The sequence below is a fragment of the Rattus norvegicus genome, chromosome 4 (assembly GCF_021556685.1).
Source record: "Rattus norvegicus strain SHRSP/BbbUtx chromosome 4, alternate assembly SHRSP_T2T, whole genome shotgun sequence".
Classification (NCBI taxonomy): Eukaryota; Metazoa; Chordata; class Mammalia; order Rodentia; family Muridae; genus Rattus; species Rattus norvegicus.
Genome location: NC_141537.1, coordinates 72,331,720 through 72,359,419, shown reverse-complemented (window position 1 = coordinate 72,359,419; position 27,700 = coordinate 72,331,720). Strand labels below are relative to the sequence as shown.

At 41.6% G+C, this 27,700-nt stretch overlaps 1 protein-coding gene across 2 annotated transcripts; it reads left to right on the top strand.

Moving 5' to 3' along the window:
- Window positions 1-106: 106 nt before the first annotated feature.
- Tcaf2 (TRPM8 channel associated factor 2) lies at window positions 107-27,700 on the top strand. Of its 2 annotated transcripts, XM_087655452.1 has the most exons (10): window positions 133-315; window positions 1,837-2,473; window positions 17,259-18,253; window positions 18,547-18,644; window positions 19,591-19,804; window positions 20,173-20,412; window positions 21,245-21,582; window positions 22,372-22,604; window positions 23,349-23,452; window positions 24,554-27,700. In XM_087655452.1, exons 2-10 carry the CDS (start codon window positions 1,851-1,853, stop codon window positions 24,568-24,570), a joined length of 2,862 nt encoding a protein of 953 aa, XP_087511578.1. In that variant the 5' UTR covers window positions 133-315; window positions 1,837-1,850; the 3' UTR covers window positions 24,571-27,700.

The window sequence follows — 27,700 nt, the reverse complement described above, 5'->3', positions numbered from 1 at the left end:
AAAAGATCCGCCCCTGAGAAGCTCCGCCTTCGAGACTCAACTCGGTCCTCAAGAAAGCCTTTCACTTGGCTTTCATAATAGCCCCGCCCTCCTCAGCTCCGCTCCTGGAGGCCCCGCCCCAGGAAGACCCTTATTCAAACAGCGCTCCGCTCCTCGGCAGGTACGGTCTGCCAGCAGCAACCACAAAAGTCTGGTCCCTGTTTCTCCCAGTGTAGGGCTGGGTGTCCGAGCACTTGGGCCACGCGGGGAGGAAACCCTTAAAGTTCCAGAAGGCTACTGGACGCCATTCCGGACAGTCAGTGAATCTTCTCGCAGGTCTGTTTTTCTTTCAGTTTCATTTGTCTGGTACACCTTTCTAGTTAATTCAGAACTCATTTATCTCCGCTCTTTGAAACTGTGTCAGAGATTTGAAAAAGGTGAGTGTTCCCGCGTGCAAGCGCTTTTAGTTACAGAGTGCTGGGACTGTTTTTGTTTGTTTGCTCTTCCTGCCAAACTTGGGGAAAAGTTTGAGGACTTTCTTCCCAAACGAACTTAATGAGACATTGTACTTGGGATTCCTGATCTACCTGTCGCCTCTTCCACCCCTAAGCAGAATTTCCCCACAGTTCACTTCCCTGGAAGCAGTGCTATGAAGTGCTGTGGGAGGTGGAGCTCCTGAGGCACACACAGACATGCCAAAGCCCATTAGGCATTTAACCCCACAGAGGTGTGGCTGAAATGTGACCAGGAAGTTGAAGGTGAAAATGCATTCTTCCCACCCAGGCCCAGTCAGCTCAGCAAGGTGATGGCCATGAACTAAACGGACTGGACAAGTATACATGGCTCCCTCCAGTGCCTGAAACTAACTGGATGTCAGTTTACAACCATTGGTGGGGTTCCCTGTCAATCATGTGAGGGACTGTGGAGGAGGTCCTCCATAGTGAGCTACTCAGAGGTGGGAATAGCTAAGTTGGGTGGATTTCCAGCTACACTCCATGGCACTCAAGGAAAGGAGACAGGGGAGAAGAGATAGAGGCCCTCACATTGCTCACTATGCCTGTACCACTTACAGTGTAGCCTGTAAAACAATGGCCCTCTGGCCTGAGTGACTGGTTCAGAAAGAGAAAAGTCTGAAAGGAGAACTGGAGTAAGCTCAGCTCTCAGCATACTAGGCTTCAGAAGAATTTAAAAAGACCTTGCCCAGACAGTTGAAAGGGGTTGGATGGGGAGTTTCCACTATGGCAGACTTGATCATTTGGAAGCCATTTCCAATGAGGTAAACAAGGCTGTCAGGAGAGATGCACTTTCTGAAAGGTCATGCAACCCCAACTAATGGACTTTCTAGCAGGTCATATGACCCTTTTCTCAGAAAGAATTAAACAAACAGCAAGTCAACCCCTACATTGGATTCATCAGATCCTACTGGAAGCTGCACCTCCTTCAAAGGACCTGTTCCTCTCTGCCTTTTGCTCTGCTGTTGCCCTGGTGTTCCTCTTATCAAAATGTTCCTCCCACACCATTTCAGGTTTCAGCTTTAAGTTTCACATGTTCCTACCAACCAGGTCTTTCCTGTCATGCAGTCTAAAGCAGCCTTCCCGTCGACTGGTCCACAGTTCATCAACAGATAGTAATGGGAAATTGCTGCGTTTGTATTTATTTATAAGCCTATTTATTTATTGTCTTTACTCTTCTTATATGTTGAGTCATGAAAGTGGAATCCTTGTCTGTTTTGCACTTCAATTTATCTTCAAAGGGAGAAACAAATACATTTTGTGGACTGAATGCATTTAGTTAACTGCCTTTCTCACTGCTTCCTCATTCTGCTTTGACCAACCTGAGTCTCTGCTTCCTTTGTAGCAATTGGCAGAACCATGGCAACAACTCCTGATGCTGCTTTTGAGGCCCTCATGAATGGAGTGACCAGCTGGGATCTCCCTAAAGAATTCACTCCCAGTGAACTCCTTCTTATTGGAGAGGCAGCCTTCCCAGTGATGGTGAACGACAAGGGCCAGGTGCTCATTGCTGCCTCTTTCTATGGCCAAGGCCGCCTGGTGGTCCTATCCCATGAGGGCTACCTGCTGCATGCTGGCTTGGCTCCATTTCTTCTCAATGCAGTGAGCTGGCTCTGCCCCTCCCCGGAGGCTCCCATTGCAGTGCATTCTTCCTTGGCATCCTTAGTTAACATCCTCAGGGACTCTGGGGTAAACGCACTGGTTCAGCCTGAGCCTGGAGAGGCTCTGGGAGTTTTTTGCATTGATGCCTACAATGACACCTTGACCGAGAAGCTAGTTCAGTTTGTGAAGCATGGTGGGGGCTTGCTCATTGGAGGCCAGGCCTGCAATTGGGCCAGTCAACAGGGGAGTGACAAAGTGCTGTTCAGTTTCCCTGGGAACCAGGTGACAAGTGTGGCTGGAGTGTACTTCACTGATGTCTATGGGGGTATAAACCGGTTCAAGGTCTCTAAGAAGGTACCCAAGATCCCCCTCCATATCAGGTGAGTGTTCCATTCCAACCATTTATACATACTCTTTTTTATACAGTGCTGATATCCCTTCTTCACTTAGTATCTGTTTCAATGCAAATGATTGTTTTTACTGTCTTCTAACCACTGAAAATCAAAAACTTAGTCACTAAAATGGTCACTAAAGTAAATCAAGGCCCAAGAAAAGCTGGTTCTCCTTTGGAAAAGCAATCATCTACTAAAGATAAAAGCTAGATCTATTTGCCAGTATGTTTACACATACCTGAAACTTAGAGTGCTTATCCATGTCCTAAATAAGTCAGAAAACACTGGTGTATCTATGTGAACATCAACAATTGGAACCAGACCTACGCTGGACATTGGGAATGTAGCAGAAATGAAAACCACGTGAGCTACCTGGAAACCTATATATGAGTGGAAAAATCAGCTGGTAAGCAAATCCATGTAACAGAACTAGTCAGATGTTGATAAGAGCCACAAGAAGAGAGAAAGCAGATGTGAGGCATCAGAATGAGGGGGAGAGTAAAGGCTGTTTAAGTGTTCAAGTGCCTTCATGGCAGGCACAGATATTATATTGTAGCAGATGCAACAGAGAAGATGGCAGAATATTGACAATGGCAGTGAGTACAAATGCACAGATTAGAAGGTAGCCTTTGAAAGGACACCAGAATTGTCTGTGCTAACAGCTCAGGGGAGCAAAACAATCGCCTTAAACAGAAGCCAGCTTGGTGGATCCTAGGAACACAGAGAAAGCCAGAGTGGCTGGAGATGGGTAAAGGAAGACTGCCCTGCCAGGAGGTAAGCATGAAGACACAGTGTGCTTTATCCACAAGTAAAGAATTCCCCACAGTGGATTAACACTGTCTGACTTTCCATTTCTTATGAAGCAGGACACTCAGGTAGCCAGTCCGGGATCTTGGCGGTGTCTCCATGATGTTCCTATTTCCCCTGTGGATTGTTAATTTTCCCCATGGTTACAAGATGGCCTACACTGCTCCAGGCTCTATAATTACACCCAGGCAATGATTGCTGGAGCAGATACACTAGCTGGGTCTATCTTTTTAAAAAATGAAAATAATCTATTTTCTTGTAGTACCAATCATCAAATGGATCTCCGTTGATATTTTACTCTGTTAGATATTTTATTTTTTTGAGAATGAGAGACATTAGATTTATTATAATTGCTTGATATTCTTAAAACACATATTCCCATTTCTTTACCTTTTCACATTAGATTTTTTTCTTGACCTTATAGTGTCCTTGTCATTCCTCCTCTCTTCTATGTTCTATAACCTACTAAATGTACTCTTGGTCTCCTTTAAGACAGACAGGAAATACTAACATATCTGAGAAACTAATCTGTTTATTTTTATGCTTAAAACCATAATATTGTATACCCAATTCCAAACTTTTGATTTATTCCACCCCCAAAGATTCCATTAGAATCTTGAGTTTAAAAAAGTTAATGTGATTCACATATCTAACAGATTCCTATTGGCTTTACCATATGTCAGGTAACAAGCTAGTCACCAAAGGTCTTAAATCAAAGGATATTTACCTGTATTAGTCCATTGATTTTTAGTGATCAAAACTTGATCAAGCAGTCAAAATTTAAGGACCAAAGGGTCTGAGGATATTTATTATCATCTGTGAAGAAATTAAAATCTTGCTGCAAAGAAGAAAAGGGAAGCAGTTAGTAGCTCCCTGAAATCCTCAGCCCCGGGGATGGTGCCTGAGATTTTTTTCCTTACGGAGAGGGTTTCAGACAGGGTAACACAGATGAGAACCTGATTCACTCTGAGCTGGCTTTAATTCTATAGCCAACTGACAAGCTCAGGCCTGTGGTCCATCCCCATGATTTTGGAAATAGTGTTTTACTAGAGCACAGCCATGATCTCACACAGTCAAATTGCTTGTGGCTGTCTTCAAGTCTTAGCAATCCTTTCAGCAGAATCCATGAATCCCAAAACTATCAATCGATCTGGCCCTTTAAGAAATGTCTCCAGACATTAAGACTCAGAAGCATAATTGTCTCAGTTGTCTCAAAGAGCCCTTCTTTCAACAAAAGAAACCTGTTTCTCTTCATCTCCACCTACCTGTTCCACCTCGGCTACTACATCCGAACTTTCCTGGCTTTGTGGTGTCATTCTGTTTCCCATGGAACTTCAAGAATACACGAATGTGGAAAGAACAACCAATATTCTCTGGTCACTTGTGATCCAACAACAAGAACAGTCAACTCCTGATCAGTCTTCACCTAGGGAAGGAAGTCATTGGAAGAAAATGGAAACAGGCCCACCTCAAAGAGAGAGAGCAGACTCTCCCAAGCCGTGGGCCTCAGTCTGGGAAGGTTCAGGAGAACCTGCCATGTGGTCTGACAGTCAGCTTCTACACTGCAGTAGGCCCATAATCAGCTATGTGCTGAGAAGTGATAAGCCACATTGCCTCTTTTTGCCTCTTTCCAGATCCAGGCTCTCAAATTCTGTGGACAGCAGGTTTCTTGCAGCCTGTTTTATGGCCATGGTTTCAGGGAGTCAGTGGTTTTCCTTTCAACTACCACCTCACCTCTGATTATTTTGAAACAAACAGTGCACACTGGAACATTCCATCTGCATTGCTGTATATTTCTAAAGACACAAACTCTTGAAAACATAACCACAGGGATGTCACCAAGGCCTCTGTACAGTCATTGACAGGCTTCTGTACAGTTTGCTGTGAGGGGTTCTGTGTCAGAGCTGGTGTCAATGATTTTTAGATGGATTCTGTTCCTTTTGTGGTTCATGTTTATTGGTACTAAGTTGATAAGCATCTATAGACATTCCTATTGATCAAAGAATTCATACTCATAACTTCTTATTTGAATTCAGGACAGCAGGGATTTTACTGAATCTCCACATTCTCCTCTTGAGATCTGTTTACTTTTCCCCTCCCATTTTGTAAGACACCATCACAATGATGTCTTGTTCATTATACCCAACAGTTGGATAATCCAAATGACAATGCTATCAACAGCAAAATGATGCGAGATCGATGAGTGACAGAGACATTGCAAGCAGTATTTGTTAGCCTTCCCAGGTTTTCTTTGAAGGTTGGCTTTCCTAAGAAAAGAGATGGAGAGATAGTGATTTCCCCTTTGCAGGTAGGGCTTCTCAGGAAGCTGAGTCAGACAGTAATTGGTGAGAAGTTCCTCTAAAACTTCTGTCAGTGGGGAAAAAGAGGAACAATGGAGCAGGAGAAGGTACTCAAATAGCAACAAACATTTCTTAGTAATTAACTATGGCAGCAATTATTTCTTGTGCCTCTCATCCTCATAACATATTTTCCTAGAGATATATTAGAGTTAGATTAGTGTCTTCTGCCCTTTAGAATGGCTCCCCTTTTTGTCCTCATACTACTGTGTAATTGGAAATTTCTGGTCACTTGTTTATTAGCCTTTGCTATTTAACTTTTTAGAACTGTGCTAAGCACACACATACACACACACACACACTTTCTCTCTCTCTCTCTCTCTCTCTCTCTCTCTCTCTCTCTCTCTCACACACACACACACACACACACACACACACACAGAGAGAGAGAGAGAGAGAATAAAATTTAAAACATTGTCTGCTCCCTCATGCAATCTCCTTTTTTCCTCCCTGTTTAAATTCATTAATACTGCATTATTTATTATACATATGTGTCAGTATCCTTCTCTGTTGTTGTAAAAATATTTTAAAAAATGTCTTTTATCCCCCACTAGATCTGGCACTGTGGTGCTTCGAGATATGTGATTGATATCTTAATCTCAGGGCAAAGCCTCTCACCCGCTTTGCTCCATCCCATATTACACTGCTGAAGGCCTCTCTCTGAACCTGGCAGCAATCTCTCTACCTATCTAGTTCCCAAGGCAGGTTTCCATGCCAGAAACAGACATCCCAACTCCGTGGTGGCCCAGACCAGCCACCCCACACTCCCTTACACTTAAATCTACACATGAAAGACCACACAACACAATAACTTTTGATCCAATTGATAAGATATAATTTCCCACCTAAACATACAACCCGGTACGCATCCATACCTTAAGAACATTCATAACAACCTGTAAATGTACAGCATGTTATCTTAACATCAACCTCCATGTTGTCCTGTGTCTACTCTGCCTTCTCCTACTCCCTCCTCCTTGTCACTAGGCAGCCTTCCTTGGGGCAATGGAATTAGCATCAAAATACAGATAACTCCAAGGCAAACCACAATATTTCTCCCTCTTTGTTCAGTTAGAAGGCCTTTTCACTTATATATAAATTGAGTACAATTATTACCATTCTTCAATTTATAAAATATAGGATACCCTCAACACCCAATCCATCAATTTTGTCCATTAACTAAAGCACCTTTTCATCTATCCTAAAAGACTAAATTCTATACCTGACTTATATCCTGGTTTGAGATTGTATGCCATCTGAAAAACCACCCTTTCAAATTTATTTTCTTTCTCAATGCTAAACAGCTTGGGTTGTCTATGAGACTACCAGTCTTCAACTATGTCAGAAATCTGAGAATGACCAAATATCTATACACGTAGGAAGCCTAACACAGCTTCCAGAACTGAAATATCGTAGGAAGCCTAACACAGCTTCCAGAACTGAAAATCTCCACTAGCACAGTCCTTTGTTAGCAACAGGTGAGTGTAAGTCTTTAGCCTTCCAGCCCAAAATCAACTGACAGACTCTTGAAATGCAGATTTTTGAAGGACTGATCACCCTGTCTTGGCAGAGCTTATCAGTCACCTAATCTGCATAATTTGTCCTTCTCTGTACAGTATTAGTCTGCAGATGAAATAGGCAGTTTTGTCCAGTGGCTGCCTAGCCACAAAGTATTGCCTCACCTGGAGGTAGAGATGTTCAATCTTCATTAAATCTACCAAAGGGGAACTGTTAGGAGCAGATATGTCTCAACAAAAGATAATTAACTTTAAATCTCACATTTTGTGGATTTCTGTTGATTTTGAAAACTATCTATGTAAGATTATCTGGACTGTTGTCTGTTAACGATCTATTATCTTGAAAGTATTCTAACAAACTTGGAGCCATGAATTTGCCATTTGGCCCTTAAATCACATGTGTAATCAACTCAGAATTTTGTAATGTCATCAATAGAAGGATTGTCTCTAAACCTTGTACTTTTAATTTTTTTTGACAAATAAATTCTATATCAAAGCAAGGATATGATTTTAGCTTAGTTACCAAATAAGATTATGGTAATTCAATCTAGCTAATTCCTGCCTGTTAAATTAACAACCATTTCTAGATTTCTCATAAAACAACCTTATAATAATCACTTTCAGCCCCCCAAAAGTCCAGGGAATTAGGGCAAAAACTCTTCTATAGCTTCTTCAAGCTGTACATGGGCATTGAGATATCCTTGGGGGTATAGGGGGTAGGAAGAATGAAGCAAATGTTGTAGCCAGATATCCAGAGTAATAATAAAACATAAAACTCAAAGTCACACCCATTATGAAGATTAAACAATTTTTTTTAAAAAGGAAGTAAGCTAAACAATAGTGTTAAACAATGATCCTGATAGGCTTTTATACTCTGTGATATCAGGAAGTAAATCCAAAATTCTTGTGGAGCCTACATTAAGAGAATCTGAGCTTCCTGTTGTGGTAAATATCAAAAATAACCACAAACCCTCTCCAGCCGGCATCAATGAGCCATATGGCCTTTAGCGGGGTAATTCATAAAACAAACTAAACACCTTCTATCAACTCTAATATCAATAAGTAACTTATGAAATCAGGACTTTAGTCCAAAATATATCCATCTGTTAAGCTCTCTACCTGGAGCCACAGAATTTTATTTAACCTTAATAACTTGTAAATATCACAATACTTGGAGTTAGTGACTAATTTTTCCCTAAGTTTCGAACCATGGATGAAAATTCCCATGTGACTCGGGTAATCTCTGTACTCTCTTCTTTTTAGAAACATACTTAGTCACCTTTTAATAATATCTGTCATTAAGAAGTAGCTTGTCTAACTAGGATTTCAACCCAAAATTCCCATGGAGCCCACATTAGAAGGAATATGAGTATCCTGAAAGACTTTCTAAACAACTTTCTTTAAAAAGCAACTTTAATCTCTAACTCTCTGAGCTGCCATTACTTATCACACAGAAGGGGACCTACAGCCTGCCAACCCAGGCTGCTTCTGTGTTTCTTTGTTTAAAGTTCTGGGGCTTGAGACATCACATGGATCAACATGTTGCTGGCCTCCTCTTACTTAGAAAATAAAACTTTCTCTCAACTCTTAGGATTACTAGTGGATCCTTGCCTATGACATTAGATCGCCATCTGTTGTTGTAAAATTATAAAAAATAAATGGCTTTATCTCACACTAGGTCCGGCACCATAGTGCCCCGAGATATCTGATAGATACCTTAATCTCAGTCAGCAAAGCCTCTCACCCGCCCTGCTCCATTCCATATCACACTGCCGATGGCCTCTCTCTGAGCCATCAGCAATCTCCCTACCCATCCAGTTCCCAAGGCAGGCTGCCACCATGGCAGAAATATACATTCTAATTCTGTGGTGGCTCAGTGTCCCAGCTGTTACATACTCTCTTAAACTTAAATCACAATGTGAAAGAACATACAACATAATAACCACTGACCCAATTGATAAGATTGTTCAGGGGCTACTCTGCTTTCTCCTGCTCCCTTCTCCTCTTCACTAGGCAGCTGTCCTTGGGGCAGTGAAATTAGCATCAAAATAGAGATAACTCCAGGGCAAACCACAACATTACTCGTTCTTTAATCAAAAACTCAGGTGACAGCAGATGCTGGCGAGGATGTGGAGAAAGAGGAACACTCCTCCATTTTTGGTGGGATTGCAGACTGGTAAAACCATTCTGGAAATCAGTCTGGAGGTTCCTCAGAAAATTGGACATTGAACTGCCTGATGATCCAGCTATACCTCTCTTGGGCATATACCCAAAAGATGCCTCAACATATAAAAGAGACACGTGCTCCACTATGTTCATCGCAGCCTTATTTATAATAGCCAGAAGCTGGAAAGAACCCAGATGCCCTTCAACAGAGGAATGGATACAGAAAATGTGGTACATCTACACAATGGAATATTACTCAGCTATCAAAAACAACGAGTTTATGAAATTCGTAGGCAAATGGTTGGAACTGGAAAATATCATCCTGAGTGAGCTAACCCAATCACAGAAAGACATACATGGTATGCACTCATTGATAAGTGGCTATTAGCCCAAATGCTTGAATTACCCTAGATCCCTAGAACAAACGAAACTCAAGACGGATGATCAAAATGTGAATGCTTCACTCCTTCTTTAAATGAGGAAAAAGAATACCCTTGGCAGGGAAGGGAGAGGCAAAGATTAAAACAGAGACTGAAGGAACACCCATTCAGAGCCTGCCCCACATGTGGCCCATACATATACAGCCACCCAATTAGACAAGATGGATGAAGCAAAGAAGTGCAGACCGACAGGAGCCGGATGTAGATCGCTCCTGAGAGACACAGCCAGAATACAGCAAATATAGAGGCGAATGCCAGCAGCAAACCACTGAACTGAGAATAGGTCCCCTATTGAAGGAATCAGAGAAAGAACTGGAAGAGCTTGAAGGGGCTCGAGACCCCAAAAGTACAACAATGCCAAGCAACCAGAGCTTCCAGGGACTAAGCCACTACCTAAAGACTATACATGGACTGACCCTGGACTCTGACCCCATAGGTAGCAATGAATATCCTAGTAAGAGCACCAGTGGAAGGGGAAGCCCTGGGTCCTGCTAAGACTGAACCCACAGTGAACTAGTCTATGGGGGGAGGGCGGCAATGGGGGGAGGGTTGGGAGGGGAACACCCATAAGGAAGGGGAGGGGGGAGGGGGATGTTTGCCCGGAAACCGGGAAAGGGAATAACACTCGAAATGTATATAAGAAATACTCAAGTTAATAAAAAAAAAAAAAAAAAAGAAGTAGTGGCACACTCCATTTTCTCCACTTCCTTTTGTCATGCAATGGCATTCTATATCTTCAAACTGGGTATAGCTACAGAACAGAACGCCAAGATGTCCTGAATGTTCGTTCTCTTGTGCTTCCTTGTGTGGATGTCATATACTCTATTCTTAAGTTTCCTAACATCAGACATTTGATTTTCTAGTATGAATTTTTATTTTTCTGGTATTTTTACTGATACAGATGGTCTGTAGTGAATACTCCAAGAGATCTATCTCTATAACCTTACTGCATCCGCGAAATGGAGATGGCTCTTTGACGGGGATGTGAATGTGTAATTTGGTTAACATTGCTGTTACCCCTATTATAAGTTGGGTTCCTAAGAAACCAACTCACAGACAGGGAACTATGTTTTGGAACTTCATTAAGAAGCATCCTCAAATGCAGAAAGAGAAAAAGAATGGAGTAAGGACAGAAGGTAAACTATGAGGCAAATATTTAGTACATATTTCTTAGCAATATTGTCTCTATTAATTGAAACACAGTAAGACACACATTGTCTGCAATAGAAGACTCCTTAATAATATTTGGTATGTACTACAGTTATAGAGTGAATAATTATGTGACCATTAAACAATCCTATGCTCAGAGCTTTTTTTCTCCATCTTTGTTAAATTGGGTATTTCTTATTTACATTTCAATTGTTATTCCCTTTCCCGGTTTCCAGGCTAACATCCCCCTAACCCTTCCCCCTCCCCTTCAATATGGGTGTTCCCCTCCCCATCCTCCCCCCATTACCGCTCTCCCCCCAACAATCACGTTCACTGGGGGTTCAGTCTTCGCAGGACCAAGGGCTTCCCCTTCCACTGGTGCTCCTACTAGGCTATTCATTGCTACCTATGAGGTCAGAGTCCAGGGTCAGTCCATGTAGAGTCTTTGGGTAGTGGCTTAGTCCCTGGAAGCTCTGGTTGGTTGGCGTTGTTGTTCATATGGGGTCTCAAGCCCCTTCAAGCTCTTTCAGTCCTTTCTCTGAATCCTTCAACAGGGGTCCCGTTCTCAGTTCAGTGGTTTGCTGCTAGCATTCGCCTATGTATTTGCTGTATTCTGGCTGTGTCTCTCAGGAGAGATCTACATCCAGTTCCTGTCAGCCTGCACTTCTTTGCTTCATCCATCTTATCTTAGCTGTATATGTATGGGCCACATATAGGACAGCCTCTGCTCAGAGCTCTTAAAAGGAAAGCAGAATGCTCAGGATACAGTCAACAATATTAAGACACACTATTCTGTTAAAATTATGTATAACTCATGAAACCCGTACCTATACAGAGGGTTATTCTCTATGAGAATAGAGTATGAAATTAGAAGAACAAAATGATATGACAATGGGTACTTTATAACTGGAGTGAGCTGATAGTGATTATTTTCAACTATAAGCATTTAAGCCTTCACCAAATTATTACAATATTAAAAAATACATTTTAAATAGCCTTATCTTGTTAAACCCTTAGCAGCAGGAAGATGCTTCTTGATCATAGTAAGATACTATTTTTCTCCTAATGTCATGTTGTTATTTTAGTATGAAATGGCTCTCACAGCTATGTGCATTGACAGTCTGGGGTTTTAGCCCATGGGAGCTCTGACCTCACCAGTGGGCAAATCGATGGATGGATTCATAATTTGATGGCATTTTGGGGAGGCTGTAGAAACTAGGACATGGACCACAGCCAGTGTCAGTAGTACTCTGGAGACATTCCACAGAAGGGTGTGTCTTGTTCCCTGCCCTTTTCTTTCTTTCTTTGCATACTTTCTGATTCCTGGCATCCATTGAGTTGAGCAGGCATCCATTCAGCATGCTCCAGCTGGAATCTTCTGCCTCAGCACTGGCCAAAACAATGGATCCAGCTGACCTGGGCTGAAATGAAGAGCTGGGATGAACTTTCCTCTTTTAAACTATTTTCTTCAGGCATTTTTGTCACAATGGCAAAGAGATGGCTAACATGATTTATGTTGATTTTTATTTTTTAACTTGTTCTATCTTAATATGCATATATGTAAGTGCATATATATGGAGGATAATTTGAAGCCATGATGTATATGCTTGTATTATATACAAACGGGATGCTAGAGTAAAACAAATTGGTATATCCGTCCATTACCTCACATATTTATCATTGCTCATAATGAAGTCATTTACAATGGCCTCTTAGCAATTTTGAAGTACACAGAAGTATGTATAATCATTACCATGGCATGTGATACACCACTAACACCGACTCTTCCTGTCCCACCTGAACTTTTACTCTTCAGCTAATGAGGATTTGACTAAATAGTTAAAATCTGTTTAAGATAATTCAAAGCGACATTTGAAAGCACTAATGTGCAAAAAATGCCAAGTAATCCAAGAAAGTTATAATTTCTGTTCATATAAAAATCCACGTATTTTACATATCTCATATTTACATATACCCATAAAATGTTTGAATTCGAATTAAAAACATTCAAATACACATTAATTTTTAATTAATTTAATTCCAATATATTAACAAATACTTTTAGAAATAAAAAATGGCATTAGGTATTGTTTTATAATTTTAGAGAAAAAATAAAAGTGAAACATGCTTTTAATAAATGTAATTAATCACTGGCAGTCAGTAAATCTCTGTCAGCTTTCTTGTACAAGCAAAAATAAATTCTCCTTAACAAACAACTCTATGTATATGTTATTTTCTAATTCATTTCTTAAAGGTCAGTGACTATTATACCATTTTTGTTTTTGACTCTGAGCTTCCATAATTTTATGCTGTGAAGGGAAGGCTACATTTGCTGATATGTTACTATCTAGCTATTTATCTGTTGACAGTATTTCTGCTATAGCCAAGAAAGACTTAACTAAAGTCATGGGACTTCAGGCTGAGTCCTCATGTTTCACTTTGCTTTGCTTTGAGTTCACGAGCAGTTACTTGACCCCATCAGGCATCATTTGTGCTGACTGATGCCCAAAGCAATGACAGGAACAACAAAAAATGAATGAGTTTATTTTCTAGTATACAATATCTCTTACTTAGTTCATATATAGTTTGTTGATGCCTGTTAAATCCTACATATTATTCTCAGCCATAGTATTTAAATTTTGACAGAGATGATTGTTGTAAAAATAGTTTTTCACATTGCTAGCTTTTATTAGTTGCAAAGTCAGTATGACATTAAGGTACTGGAATTTTCATAGTTTTTATTAATGTGACTCACAAAGTGTTTATCTACATGCATCTTTCCTTACTGTGCATTCAATTGTCGGAGTCCTTACATACTCCTACTTTACGTTCTGTTTTTAGATAATTTGATGTTTAAAAACAATCTCCTTAATGAAAATTTTTAGTCACAATATAATTTCCTAACTTTCCATAAGTACTTAATTATTTCCTTTTTTGAATATGCAGAATTTTATAGTTTTGTATGTTGAGGGAGAGAAAACAAAGACACTCTAATCCTTTCATGATCAATTCGTGTCTTTAAAATAATTTGGCACTCCCTAGCAACGCAAAGACCACAAAATGTGGCATTAAATGTCTTGCTTTATCAAGAAATTAAGATATCCAGGTATTTGGGAATCTGGTTATTTAAAAAAAATAAAGCTAAGCAATGACCATCAAAGACTTGACTTTCTAGTTGCTTTTTCTATAAGACTCTCATCTCTTATGCTGCAAATTTTCCTTATACAGAGTCAACACCACCATCCTGATCATAGGAACCTTCTCCCAGCCCTATTAAAACAGGACTATCTTAGAGTTTCACTTTACCAGACTTTCCCAGTTCCGGGGCTCTCACCTAGCACCATCTCCATGTTAGTACCGGGTCACTTGCTAATGTCTGTAGCCTACCAGATTGTACACACTAGATATTCTTCATGCCTTTTCATTTTTACCTGCCAGAACAAACGAAACCAACCAAGACTCCAAGGTGGTAACAAAATGAGACAGTAAACTTGGATAGATAGCATACAGACATTGTCCAAGGTGTACAGTCTGGTAAGCTCCTGTCATACCTGTCTGCCTACTAGGGACACTAATTCCTACTCTCTCGATTTAAAGTACCCACTGTGTGAAAAAGCTGAGGCCAACAAATATTTATAAAGGATATAAATTAATGAAAGCCATGCAAGTGATATGTAGGCAAAATGACCACAGGAGCAAGGTTACCAGTTCTTATAGTTCAGTGTCAGGACAACTCAGAATAAGGCTTGATCCTCTAGAAGGGGAGAAAAGCAAACTGACCCCTGACCTCACAAGACACTCGCTGCACTTGTTTGAAAATGACCTGATGAAACTTGAGACATGATATATAATGCTTGTGCTTTCTGTGTTACTGATTAAATGAGTTAACTAATTTTACCTTTAGAAATATGTGACTTTTATTTAAAAGTATGTTGGATTTAAAGCTGAAATGGCAGAATTATATAAAAATGATTTAAATGGGCTATAACTCTAATAGGATGATCCCAGAAGACATTTTGACAGTTATGGGGGTACATCCTATTTCAATGTCTAGGATTTTGTTGTTGTTGTTATTTGTTTGTTTGTTTGGGTTTTGGGGGGGTCTTTGTTTTTTAATAATTATTTTATCAGTTTACATTCCAAATGTTGCCCCTTCCCAGTCCCCCTCACAGAGTTCTTCCCCCACCCCTTTGCCTCTGAGATTGTGCCCTCCCCCAGGTATGCTCCCACCCCAGGGCATTGCACCTCTACCAGATTAGGCACATCCTCTCCCACTGAGGCCAGACTAGGCAGCCCTCTGCTACATATGTGCCAAGGTCCTCGGACCAGCCCATGTATGCTCTTTGGTTAGTGACTCAGTCTCTGGAAGCTCCCAGGGGTCCAAGACAGGTGAGACTGTTGGTCTTCCTATGGGGTTGCCATCCCCTTCAGTTCCTTCAAGCCTTCCCCTAAGTCTTATATCTGCATCCATCTCAGTCAGCTGCTGGTAGAGTCTCTCAGAGGACAGCCATGCTAGGCTCCTGTCTGCAAGCACAACATAGCATCAGTAATGGTGTCAGAGACTGCTGCCTGCCCAGGAGATGGATCCCAAGTTAGGACTGTAACTGGTCCACCATTCCTTCAGTCTCTGCTCCACCTTTTCCCTGCGTTTCTTTTAGACAGGAGCAATTTGGGATCAAAAAATTGTAGGTGGGTTGATGTCCTCACCCCTCCACTGGGGGTCCTGTCTGACTACTGGAGATGGTCTATCATGTTCTGTATCCCCAGCGTTGGGCATTTCACCTATAGTCATCGACATTGAGTCCTGGGAGCCTCCCCCATTCCATGTCCCTGGGACTTTCTAGAGGTTCCCTCCACTATGCACCTTCCACCCCCTCACCACCACAGCTGAATATTTCCATTCATTCTCCTGGCCCTCTGGATTTCTCTCCTGTCTTCTCCCAAACACACAGCATACCTGATCCTGCCCCTCCTTTACCCTCCTCCTCTCCTCTCCTACCCAGGTCCCTGTCTCCCTCTGCCTCCCATGATTTTTTTTTTTTTGCTCTCCCTTCTAAGTAGAATTTAAGCATCATCACTGGGGCCTTCCTTCTTGCTAACTTCTTAGGGTTTGTGGGATGTGTCACGAGTAGTCTGTACAATTGGCTAATATCCACTTATCAATGAGTACCTAGCATACATGTCCCTGCAACTACATGGTGGTTCATAACCATCTATAGTGGGATCTGATGCCCTCTTCTGGCTCACAGGTGTACATGCAGATAAGCAGTCATACATAAACAAATTCAGTATTTTTTGATGTCTGAATTTTTAGCATTTTTAAGAAATTGACTTAGTTTCTTGAGGGTATAACTTCTACATTCCATTAAGCCTTTCCAATACAATCTAATTACTGACTTATTATGTAAGGTTACCATGATTTATTTAATCCATCTCCTATAGAAATTGTTTCTTTTAATTCCTGAAATACAAAACCTTCTAAAAATTTATTTTTATGTTGACCACATCTCAGTAAAGAGTAGTAAATCCGCCTATCATATTTAAGTAATGATTTTTTTTAAATTTCTTTTTACACTTATTTAGAGAGTATTGTGTGATGTTCATGCATGTGTGTGAGAGAGTCAGATGTGCATGGATGTGGGTATGGGTTGGGTACACATGCCAGGGTTAGAGAATTTCTAGGAGTCACCTGTTTCCTTCCACTACATAGATTCCAGGTATTGAACTCAGATCACCGGGCCCAGTAAAAAGCACATTTATCCTTTGAGCTATCTCACCTGCCCTAGGTAAAAATTTCTAAAAGATATATGGCTATATAAATCAGTAGGAAAAAAAACTTTTTTTTTTACTTGTAACTTGTTCGTTTCTGAACAAGCCCGTGGGGAGCCTGTTGTAGTATTTCTATGGTACCACATCTGAAGACCCACTCCAGAAGATGCCCAGTAGGAGTGCTCTCTCAGACTGTTGGGTTTTACAGTTTTGTTTATATGCCTTAATAATGTTTAAGACATGAAATGTGAGACAGAATATTCACTTGGCTGACTAATCAGGAATTCAAGGAAAGATTTATTTGGAGAGTGTGAATTTTAGTTCATGTGAATGCAATCAGCTCTCTCTTCAAATTTATGAAAACCTCAAGTATAAGAAGCACCACTGTTTTGCTAACCTAGAGCTTAAATGTGAGATGGTTGATAAGACATACATTGTTAAATTCCAAAATAGTATGGGTAATAAACAGGAGATCGGTACAAACCGTGTCGTGTTTCTTCACTCGGTGGGCTGTAATGAGAGGCTCATTAACGGAATACATCCTCTCCATCTCTCATCGTCTTCCCAGGTGTTGGGAGGAGCTCAGGCGTGACCAGGAGCAGCTTCTGCATGGGATCTCTATGTTGGACATCAGGACTGGGGGTGTTCCCTCACAGCTGTTGGTACATGGGTCCCTGGCCTTCCCTGTGGGCCTTGATAAGTCCTTCCTTAGCTGCTACCTAGCAGCTGCCCGCTATGGCCGTGGTCGGGTGGTGCTGGCTGCACACGAGGCCATACTCTGTGCTCCTAAGATGAAACCCTTTTTGCTCAATGCTATACGTTGGTTGTCCAGAGACCAGAGAAGGAATATTGGGGTGAACAAAAGTCTCAAGAATCTGAATTCCCTATTGTTGAAGCATGGAGTGAAGTGCAGCCTGGAGTCCCATTTGACCAGTGATATGGGTGTCTACTGCTGTGTAGCTTATAGTGACCAGGATGCCAAGAAAATACAGGAGTTTGTAGCAGAGGGTGGGGGGTTGCTCATTGGTGGTCAGTCCTGGTGGTGGGCTTCCCAGAACCAAGGCAGCTCTGCATTGCGTAGTTTCCCTGGGAATGTCATCCTCAATCCCTTTGGCCTCAGCATTTTGCCTCAGACCATCAGCCCAGACTGTTTCCCCGTCCTTCCCATAGATATAAGGGACTACCATTTTCGAAGGGCTCTTTCTGAGTTGCAGGCTATGGTGAACCACCACGGTGGGAACTTGGAAAAGAAGTATTTTGGAAAATTGGGAGTAGATGGGGCAGGCTTTCTTCAGATTCCTGCAAAGGGAGTTCCTGCTTATATATCTGTGCACCGGATCCTGAGGAAGATGCTACGTCAGGCAGGCCTCCCTGCTGTGAGCAAGAATAACCCAGTGTCCAGTCACTCCTGTGAGGCTGCACTGCTCTGTCTAGCCACAGAGCTGGCACATTCTGGGACTGATTGCTCCCAGATAGCTCATAACCATGGCACTCAGACCTGCTCCTCCGATCTCTGCTCCTCAGAACATCCCATTACAGTGGAGATCAATGGAACCAACCCAGGTATGAAATTGGCAGAGAATGCTCAGAGTATTCTTGGCCTGGGAGAAGGTGGGTTTAGCTAACTTCCTTTCAGGTTCTGTTCCTCAGGAAGGCTATCTCCACACTTTATTAGATCTTTCCAAGACAGTGGGAACCAAGGTTGTACTTAGTGAAGCCAAGGACGAATGGGTCCAGGAAGTGTGGATGAATGACTTGGAGTTCATGGAAAGAAATCTGAGTGTGTAGAAGGCTCCAAGTAGAATTAGGTCATGTACAAACAAAGAACTCAACCTCCTCTGTGACTTGTCTGTCAGGTGACAGTGATGTCTGGATGAGTACTGGGCTCTACCTCCTGGAAGGACAAAGCACAGAGATTTCTCTCTCTGAACCTGCTGCCTCGGCTGGCCTGAAGGTAAGGCAAGATATCCAGAACCAGCACCTTCCCAAGCACAGCCAAGACTCTTCCCCAAACCACACAGATGTTCCTATCTCTCCTACTGAGTTTGTTCAGCAGGAGCTCAGGGGAAGGTTATTCTGCCCCTCTTGTAGATGGAACAGCAGAAAGTTCAAGCTACTAGTGACCCAATCTCGTTCCGTGTGTGACAATCTTAACTACGTAGATGGATAAGGAAGAGCAGTGACCTTATATTACAGCATTCACCCATTTTCCTGGTTGCAGAGACTTGAAGTTTACGTCTTCGCCTTCTCAGTTCTGAGTATCATTTCCTACTACAATTAGGATTTCTTTTTGGAGACAGGGTTTCTCTGTGTAGCCCTAGGTGTTGTGCTGGGATTAAAGGCATGTGCCAACATCACCAGTTTTAATAGGGGATCTCTCTGATTTATTACTTCAATCAAAGGCAAAAAGGAAATCCATGACTCTAGAGAAAGTAAGTAGGGTTGAGCTGGGCAGAGGAGAGAGAACGAGTTCTCTGCTTCCTAGCCTAACGCTGGAATATCTGGATGGACCTATATCTGTTCACAGAGGGTAGAGTGGGACGCCATGCCCCACTTAAACCATCAGAGCCACCTAATGTTTAAGTCTCATGTAAGAGTGCAAGATTCTGCCTGGTAATGAGACTGGGCAAGTCCCTCATCAGTGACCTGGTGACCAAGCCACTCACACATACCAAATGGAAGTCCATTGTTGGACTGTTTTATATCCCCCCAAATTTCTAACATCCTGTGAATTTCAGAAGACTTCGGAGTGCTCCAGTTTAGTACATTGTATGCATCCTTCACAGAAAAGAGAATTTGGGCTTTCATATATAATCACCACCCTCTGCAAGCCCCTAACGAAATCCTGCATGCTTCCTGAATGATTTCCTTCCCTTCATGGGGTGCAATTGTCTGTCCAGGTGCAGATCGGATGTCACACTGATAATCTCAGTCATGCCAGACAGCTGTTCCGAGCCCCTGTGGTAACGTATCAGTGCTGTATGGACAGAACCCAACGGTCAGTCTCCTGCCTCTGGGGTGGTCTCCTGTACATCATTGTGCCCAAAGGCTGTCAACTTGGCCCTGTATCTGTCACCATCACAAAGGCAGTGCCTGCCCCATACTACAAGCTAGGTGAGTACACTGGGCATTGAGGAAAGATTGAGCTGTGGGTGTCTCGGTGACTGTGGGGTTGTTAGTAGCAAGGATCAGTAGAGAGAACAAAGACACAACTAATCAACATGAGTCTGCTGGCAGGTGTAGATCACCCTGTGTCAGTGGAGATTTTGGGTACAATAGAGGGGTCTAACGACTTGTCCTTCACCCCTTTACCTGCATCCTATGGACCGGCATGTTTCTCTCTCTCTCTCTCTCTCTCTCTCTCTCTCTCTCTCTCTCTCTCTCTCTCACACACACACACACACACACACACACACACACACACACACACACGTATTGTTCAAACAGAAATGGGTGGCAGGTTCTATGCTGTTTATTTCTAGGTAAGACATCACTGGAGGAGTGGAAGAGCTGCATGCAGAAGAACCTGGGGCCCTGGGGAGAGTTGGCCACAGACAGTGTCATCCTGACAGTGCCAACCGAAAGCCTGAAGAATCTGGAAGATCCAGCTCCTCTGCTCCAACTCTGGGATGAGATTATGAAGGCTGTGGCCAAGCTGGCAGCCCAGCCCTTCCCTTTTGAAAGGCCTGAGAGAATTGTCACTGATGTTCAGATATCAAATGGTGAGTGTTCCAGAGGAGTGCTCCTAGTAAATGAGGCTCGCTTTGTGATTACTTTATCATTCTTGTACTTTCTAAGAGTTGTAAATCATATTTATGTTATTAATGTACAAGCAGGAAGGATAAAATCATGATTCATGATGGAAGTGAAAGACATTTACAAATAAAAGACAAATCAGACATCTGCCATGATACAGTTACCTCAGACCGTAATCATGCCCAGAAATTCAGTGCGGGGAGGTCACCAGTGTCTGCGAAGACCTCTTCAAAAAGAATATTCAAAGGACTACTCTCTTCAGATACACATCAGAATTGTAAAGAGAAAGGGGAGGGTGACTAAAGATGTCTGTGGTACCAAGTCCTTTGCCACGAAGATACATACTTATAGAGAAACCACTCAGTGTCCTGATTCTCATATAAGGAAAATAAATTCTTATAGGCAAAACTATCTCTATGTATGCCAGGCAAATCTGGTTAGCAAGGCCAATTTGGGGAAAAATGAGATTACACTACCTACTTCAGTCCAGACATAAGGCATTGAACAGGCAAAGAAAGCTCTTGGAAACAAGGCATCAAATTCCAGGAGAAAGAGGTATATAATGCATTTTCTCACCCTTTAGGGTCAGAGTGTGGACAAGGCCCAAATTCAGTTGGGAGAATCTGGGAAGGAGTCAATTACTAGAGGAAATTCATGTGCTTTCCAACCATCTCAGATATTCTGGAATCACTGGATATACCTATCCAGCATTGTAGGAGATTAGCAATGGAGGAGACAGAAGGAGAAAGTTGAAGCAGACCCTGCTCTCATGATCCATCTGTTTCTTTGCACCCCCAGGCTGGATGCATTCAGGATACCCCATCATGTGCCATGTGGAATCTGTGCAAGAACTAGTCAGTTTGGCAGACATAAGAAGTAAGGGCCTATGGGGACCCATCCATGAGCTGGGCCACAATCAGCAACGCAGTGGTTGGGAGTTCCGCCCACATACCACCGAGGCCACCTGCAATCTCTGGTCAGTCTATGTTCATGAGACAGTCCTGGGGATTCCCAGAGCTCAGGCCCACCCTCAACTGAAACCTGAAGAAAGAGAGAAGAGGATCAAAGAACACCTTCAGAAGGGAGCACCCCTGAGTGACTGGAAGGTTTGGACAGCACTGGAGACATATCTGCAGGTACCAAGCTCAAATTCAGGAAGACGGTGATGGCAGACTCCCAAGTCATTTGGTAGCCTGCCTCCCTAGAGTTCTCCAACAAACCTGAGACCACCACTACCATCACTGCTGGGTGTGGATCACTGGTGGTACTTCTCAGATTATATACTTGTATGATCAGAGTGACACCTATCCCACTCCCCGACCCATGATTTTTGGAACATACATGAAAATGAAAGGTATTCTGAGAAGTTGTCTATTGTAGCCCTATAATAGGGCTTATATGGTTCATTTATCACAGGGGCCTAATAAGTCATAAAGAATTTAATCACCACGCCCAAAAGCAAAAACTCTCTGAAATGATAGATATAGAATTGAGAATAGGAGTTATCAGCAAGCACTGGCTACACTAATTTTTCCCTTCACTGATTTTAAAGAGTGAATGAGATCGGTTTTCAATCAATGAGTACCTCCTCTCAGTCAGGTTGCAGTAAGTGCTTATGATCTGGATAACACATTTATTTTTTAAAAAGTTAATAACAGTAACTGTGATTTATTAACTCTTTTTTATACATTAGAGTTCCTGAGAATACCTTTATTAGATTGAGGGATAAAGTTTGATGGCCAGGTGCTATTGTGATCCAGTGAGGTAGCATTTGTATGGAGACAGGAAATCGGGTAGGGCAAACAATGGGTTTCAAGCTGATGATAGGAAGTACTCACAGATAGAAATACCTATGACGATGAACACAGGCAGCAGTCACTTTGGCAAATTCAATACCACGCTCTTCCCCTTCTTTCTCTTTCCAGCTCCAGGAGGTCTTTGGGTGGGAGCCATTCATGAACCTCTTTGCTGAATACCAATGCATTGTTCACATCCCCAAAGACAATGAGAGCAAGATGAACTTATGGCTGAAGTTGTTCTCTGAGAAAGTGCAGAAGAACCTGGTTCCTTTCTTTGAAGCCTGGGGCTGGCCTATCCAGAAGGCAGTGGCTGAAGCCCTGGCCTGCTTTCCTTCCTGGCAGGATCACCCCTTGAAGATGTACATTGGGATGGAGTAGTAGGGGCTGTGGAGACAGTTGGGGTGGGAGAGGTCATTGGGTAGGGGGAAATGGGTGGGATAAGGAAGGACCACAGTACTAGCTTCACTGTGGTCTAGCTTGAGACACTCACTGCTTAACTATTTTTCTCTACTGTTTGATTTTCAAATATATTTTGGGCGGTTTTAAATATCATTCCATGCTTTCTTGCAAAAACTACTTGTGATAGTGAACCTAGTGAATGTTCCTTTCCACATCCCATCAGCATATCCCAAACTCAGGGACTTTTTCCTCTGATACTACTTGTATCCCTTGGCAGCTTCTTGGCACATGAAAAGCACTAAAAAAATACTTGCTATATGAAAGAACACTAAAGTGTTGTGACATAGAAGGAACAGTCAGTGCATGGTCCTAAGACTGTGTACAGCATTTTCTCTGAGTTACTGGGATAATCTTCCACCAGTTAATATCTCCTTATCGTACAGGAGAAAATAGCATGGATATTAAACAACTTCTGCAGTCAAGACTGAGAAGAGAAAGTGTCAAATTTCACAGATGTCCATAAGGGTGATAAACTGTGGATCTTATCCTCAACGGATTGAGAATGTTAACAAAACTTTGCCCAAAAGATACATGAAAGTTTATTGACCTTTACTTGCTTTCCTGTGTTCATTATTGAAATGTGACAAAATACCAAATTGGATCTCTAAATGTTTTGGTAATTAATCTTCTCTTTACCTTGCCAGACATTCATTTGTCTTGGAAGGAACCTGGCCTTGGGAAAAAAATTTAAACCAAGGAAATTCATTTTCCAAACTGGTGATCATCTTCATTGTGATGGGAGGGAGAGGTGAGTAGACAGATAATGCTGGAATTGGGGGGTTACCTAAGAGATCAGACCAAATCCTAACCTTGTGCACACCACCTCTCTGGAGGATCTGGAGCCCTGTGGGGTTTTCTTCTCATTCCTGAAAAGAGATCCTGGCTCTGCCTCTCGTTTTTATGCTCTTGGTTATCTGTGACTGCAATACCCACAGATTATGCTTGTGTACATAAAAACAAGACTTTTTTCTGCTCAAAATTTTATAGTTCTGTGTTTAGAAATCTTATTTAGGAGAAAAATATTGAAGAGTATTAAGCTCAGTCAAAGTCTCAGCATAAGTGGGGTAGGGATCAGGAAGTCCCATCCCTAGTTGGAGATCTGTTGGGATGACTGCTGGGAGGAGAGTCAGCTTTCGTCAGATATGTGGTCCCTGAGAGGCTACCCATGCTGTACACCTGCACTTAGCGCTACATATAGGCAGCGCTAAGGGATTCAGTGAGCTGTAAAAGAAAGCACATGAGTTTAGGTGGAAATAGATATGTAGGACTAGGAGATGAATGAGAAGGACATGCATTATGGTTTTGATAAAAGCACCTTATATCCATGTATGGAATTTTCAACGAATAAAAATGAATAAAAAGCTATATGTAAATCCAGCTTTTCTTGTGATTTCTCTTAAACTAAACTCTTTGGCTTGGTCACTCCCTGTACAGGTCACTGGTTTGCTTTGGTTGGGGCTTTTTCTTGAGCTCCCTTCTTATTTTAGGTTAAAACATCATCAGTTCTTCCTTGTTGTCAATATAAAGAGTTAAGTTGGTTTGGAAGGGTTTGGTTCATTTGTAGCAAAAGAGAGCACAGGATCTTGGCACATCTGATCCATACCCTCTAATCTCATCCACTTCTGGTAATGGAAGGTGATTTATGACAAGGTGTTTAAGTGTATCTCATAGACTTTTAGTGAATAGACTGGGAAACAGTCATTACCTTTGGTATCAGGGAGAAAAGCTTGGTCAGATTGACCAAACCTTAGTCATTATAGTTAGTCCAGGAGACAGCTGAGATGGTTATTCTTTTTTTTTTTTTTTGGCTTAGAAATTTATTTTTATTTTTATTTTATTGTTTTGCCAGCATATGTGTCTGTGTGAGGGTGTCAAATCACTTGGAGCTGGACTACAGACAGTTGTGAGCTGCCATGTGATTGCTGGGATTTCAGCACAGCTCCTCTGGAAAAGCAACTAATGCTGACACCTGCTGAGCCATCCCTCTAGCTCCGAGAAGTATGTTTTAAAAAGATAATTGAAATAATTTCTTAGGACAAGGAGGTTTGAAAGAGTGGAGAGATGGTGACAGAAGGGCTGGAATGGACCAGCACTGGTTTAAGTTCTTTGCTATTTATTCAATAATTTATTTCTGCTGTACACTGCCCTGATTGTTTTGAATTTTAATTGTGTTTTTGCATACACTACATTTTCTTTGAATTTTTTCATATTCTTTCCCCTAACCCAAATTCTCCCAGGTCCTCCCCACCTCCCTACTACCCAGCTTTATGTTCTTTCCCTATAAATGATAAATAAGATGATGCAGCTTTTCATGCTTTGATCCCTGTATCTATTTCCAGATTTGTGTCTCATATGTCTCTCCTTTCCTTCTAGTCATGATGCGCATGTTACTTATGTCAGTATTTCCCTTGTGTTCATCTCTAGACTGTTCTCTGCTTCTGTATCTTTCTTGCCTCTGTCTACCTGGCTTTCTTGTACTTCATCAAAGAGTACAGACATCAAAGAGTAGCTTCCTCTTTGGCAGAAAGAAAATGAACAAACCAACAAAGCACATATTCTACCCAGTATTATATTTTCAAAAGTGAAGAGTCATAATACATGACTTACATTTATCATAAGAAAGTAATATTTTCCTCATTGTATGTCATTAACTACTCCATAATCTTTATCCAGACAGCAAACATAAATCACCTTCCATTACTAGAAGTAGTCGAGGTTAAAAGGTATGGATGGCTCAGATGTGCCAAGCTGGGATCTTGTGCTCTCTTCCGCTATGAGTGAATCAAACCCTTCCAAATCCTCTGGCAATACAAATAATTTCAAGTTACATCTTATCTGTTATATAAATACCAGTAAAAAATAACCCATATGGTTTAATATCACATTTAATAAAATCCTGCCCTGTAAGAAAAGATGTGTCATCTTGAGACCCACACTATAGGATCATAGTGGGGCATCTAACTACTTGGGGTCAAGAGAGGTCTTTTACATATGAAAACACTACATGATCTGGTCTGGCTTCAAAGGAGAGACCTCTCCATATAACCTGGATTAATAGGTTGTTACTTTTAAGGTCTCCTCTCTTTCACTCACCCTTATTCACCCTCTTCTATTTTTTCCTCCTTTTCAAGCTCCTAGTCTAAAGATACTTTTCTCAGGCCATGTCCTCATGCTTCAGGCCTTGATACAGCCTGTGATTTTCCTTATACACCCTTGATAATGACTTGTGTAATGTCTCCCACTACATGAGGACAGTCAAAGGCACAGGCCATAACTCTTTTCACCTGCTACTCCCAGTACATACCAGGTTGTCTGTGGGTATTCCCTGCACTAACATACTCAAAATAAGCTTATAATTGCAGGGAAGATCAGATGCAGAGTGCCAATATCTGTTTCTGCTTGGTCTTCAAAGGCCATCCTTATCCAACACTGTTCAAGAAAATATTTTCGCTCTTCCCAAGAAAAGCTTTAGTGGTACAGTTGCTATTCTCTATGTGTAGCCTGCTTGCCTGTGAGCATGGCTTTTCCAATTACTTTAAAAAAATATTCTGTGTATGAGTGTTCTGCTGTTACCTGGGGGCACCAGGGACCAGTAGATGTCATTAGATCACTCAGAATAGAGTTAAAAATGGTTGTGAGCCAGAAAAGCAAAGCTTATTTCATGAAAAAAAAAGTCACATGTACACATACATACAGGTGATGAAAGAAGGGAGCATCACTTGTACATGCTAAGGGTAAATGACAAAGAAGGGATTATGTGGCAGTATAAGAATTAAAACTGTAAGCTCTATCAAGTCCAGGTCAAATGAACAAAACTGAATGAGAAGCACTGAAGACAGATGGAAAGAGGAAGCTTATCAGCATGAGGAGTAAAAGAGGGTGAAGGCCCTCAGAGATCACTTAAAATGACACATGGTCATTTCATTAGATGGTGAGAGAGCATTTGACAAAATTCAGCACCCCTTCATGATAAAAGTCCTAGAAAGACCAGGAATTCAAGACCCATACACAAACATAAGTAAAAGCAATATACAGCAAACCAGCAACTAACATCAAACTAAATGGAGAGAAACTTGAAGCAATCCCACTAAAATGAGGGACTAGACAAGGCTGCCCACTCTCTCCCTACTTATTCAATACAGTACTCAGTGTTCTAGCCAGAGCAATCAGACAGCGAAAGATCTTTATGACAAGAACTTCAAGTCTCTGAAGAAAGAAATTGAGGAAGATCTCAGAGGATGAAAAGATCTTCCATGCTCATGGATTGGCAGGATTAATATAGTAAAGATGGGCATTTTGCCAAAAGCAATCTACAGATTCAATGCAATCCCCATCAAAATTCCTACTCAATTCTTTATAGAGATAGAAGGAGAAATTTTCAAATTCATTTGGAATAACAAAAAACCGAGGATAGCGAAAACTATACTCAACAATAAAAGAACTTCTGGGGGAATCACCGTCCCTGACTGCAAGCAGTATTACAGAGCAATAGTCATAAAACCTATATGGTATTGGTACAGAGACAGGCAGATAGATCAGTGGAACAGAATTGAAAACCCAGAAATGAACCCACACACCTATGGTCACTTGATCTTTGATAAAGGAGCTAAAACCATCCAATGGAAGAAAGGTAGCATTTTCAGCAAATGGTGCTGGTTCAACTGGAGGTCAGCATGTAGAAGAATGCAAATTGATCCATTCTTAACACCATGTACAAAGCTTAAGTCCAAGTGGATCAAGGACCTCCACAACAAACCAGATACACTCAAACTAATAGAAAAAAAGTGGGGAAGAGTCTTGAACACATGGACACTGGGGAAAATTTCCTGAACAAAACACCAATGGCTTATGCTCTAAGATCAAGAATCGACAAATGGGACTTCATAAAATTGCAAAGCTTCTGTAAGGCAAAAGACACTGTCATTAGGACAAAATGGCAATCAACAGATTGGGAAAAGATCTTTACCAATCCTACATCTGATAGAGGCTAATATCC

Excerpts from the sequence above, each read along its gene's own strand:
- Tcaf2 (XM_087655452.1), top strand. The coding sequence starts at position 1,851 with ATGGCAACAACTCCTGATGCTGCTTTTGAGGCCCTCATGAATGGAGTG. Across the intron at positions 2,474-17,258 it reads AAGATCCCCCTCCATATCAG|GTGTTGGGAGGAGCTCAGGC; the intron begins GTGAGTGTTCCA and ends TCGTCTTCCCAG. Across the intron at positions 19,805-20,172 it reads TGCCCCATACTACAAGCTAG|GTAAGACATCACTGGAGGAG; the intron begins GTGAGTACACTG and ends GTTTATTTCTAG.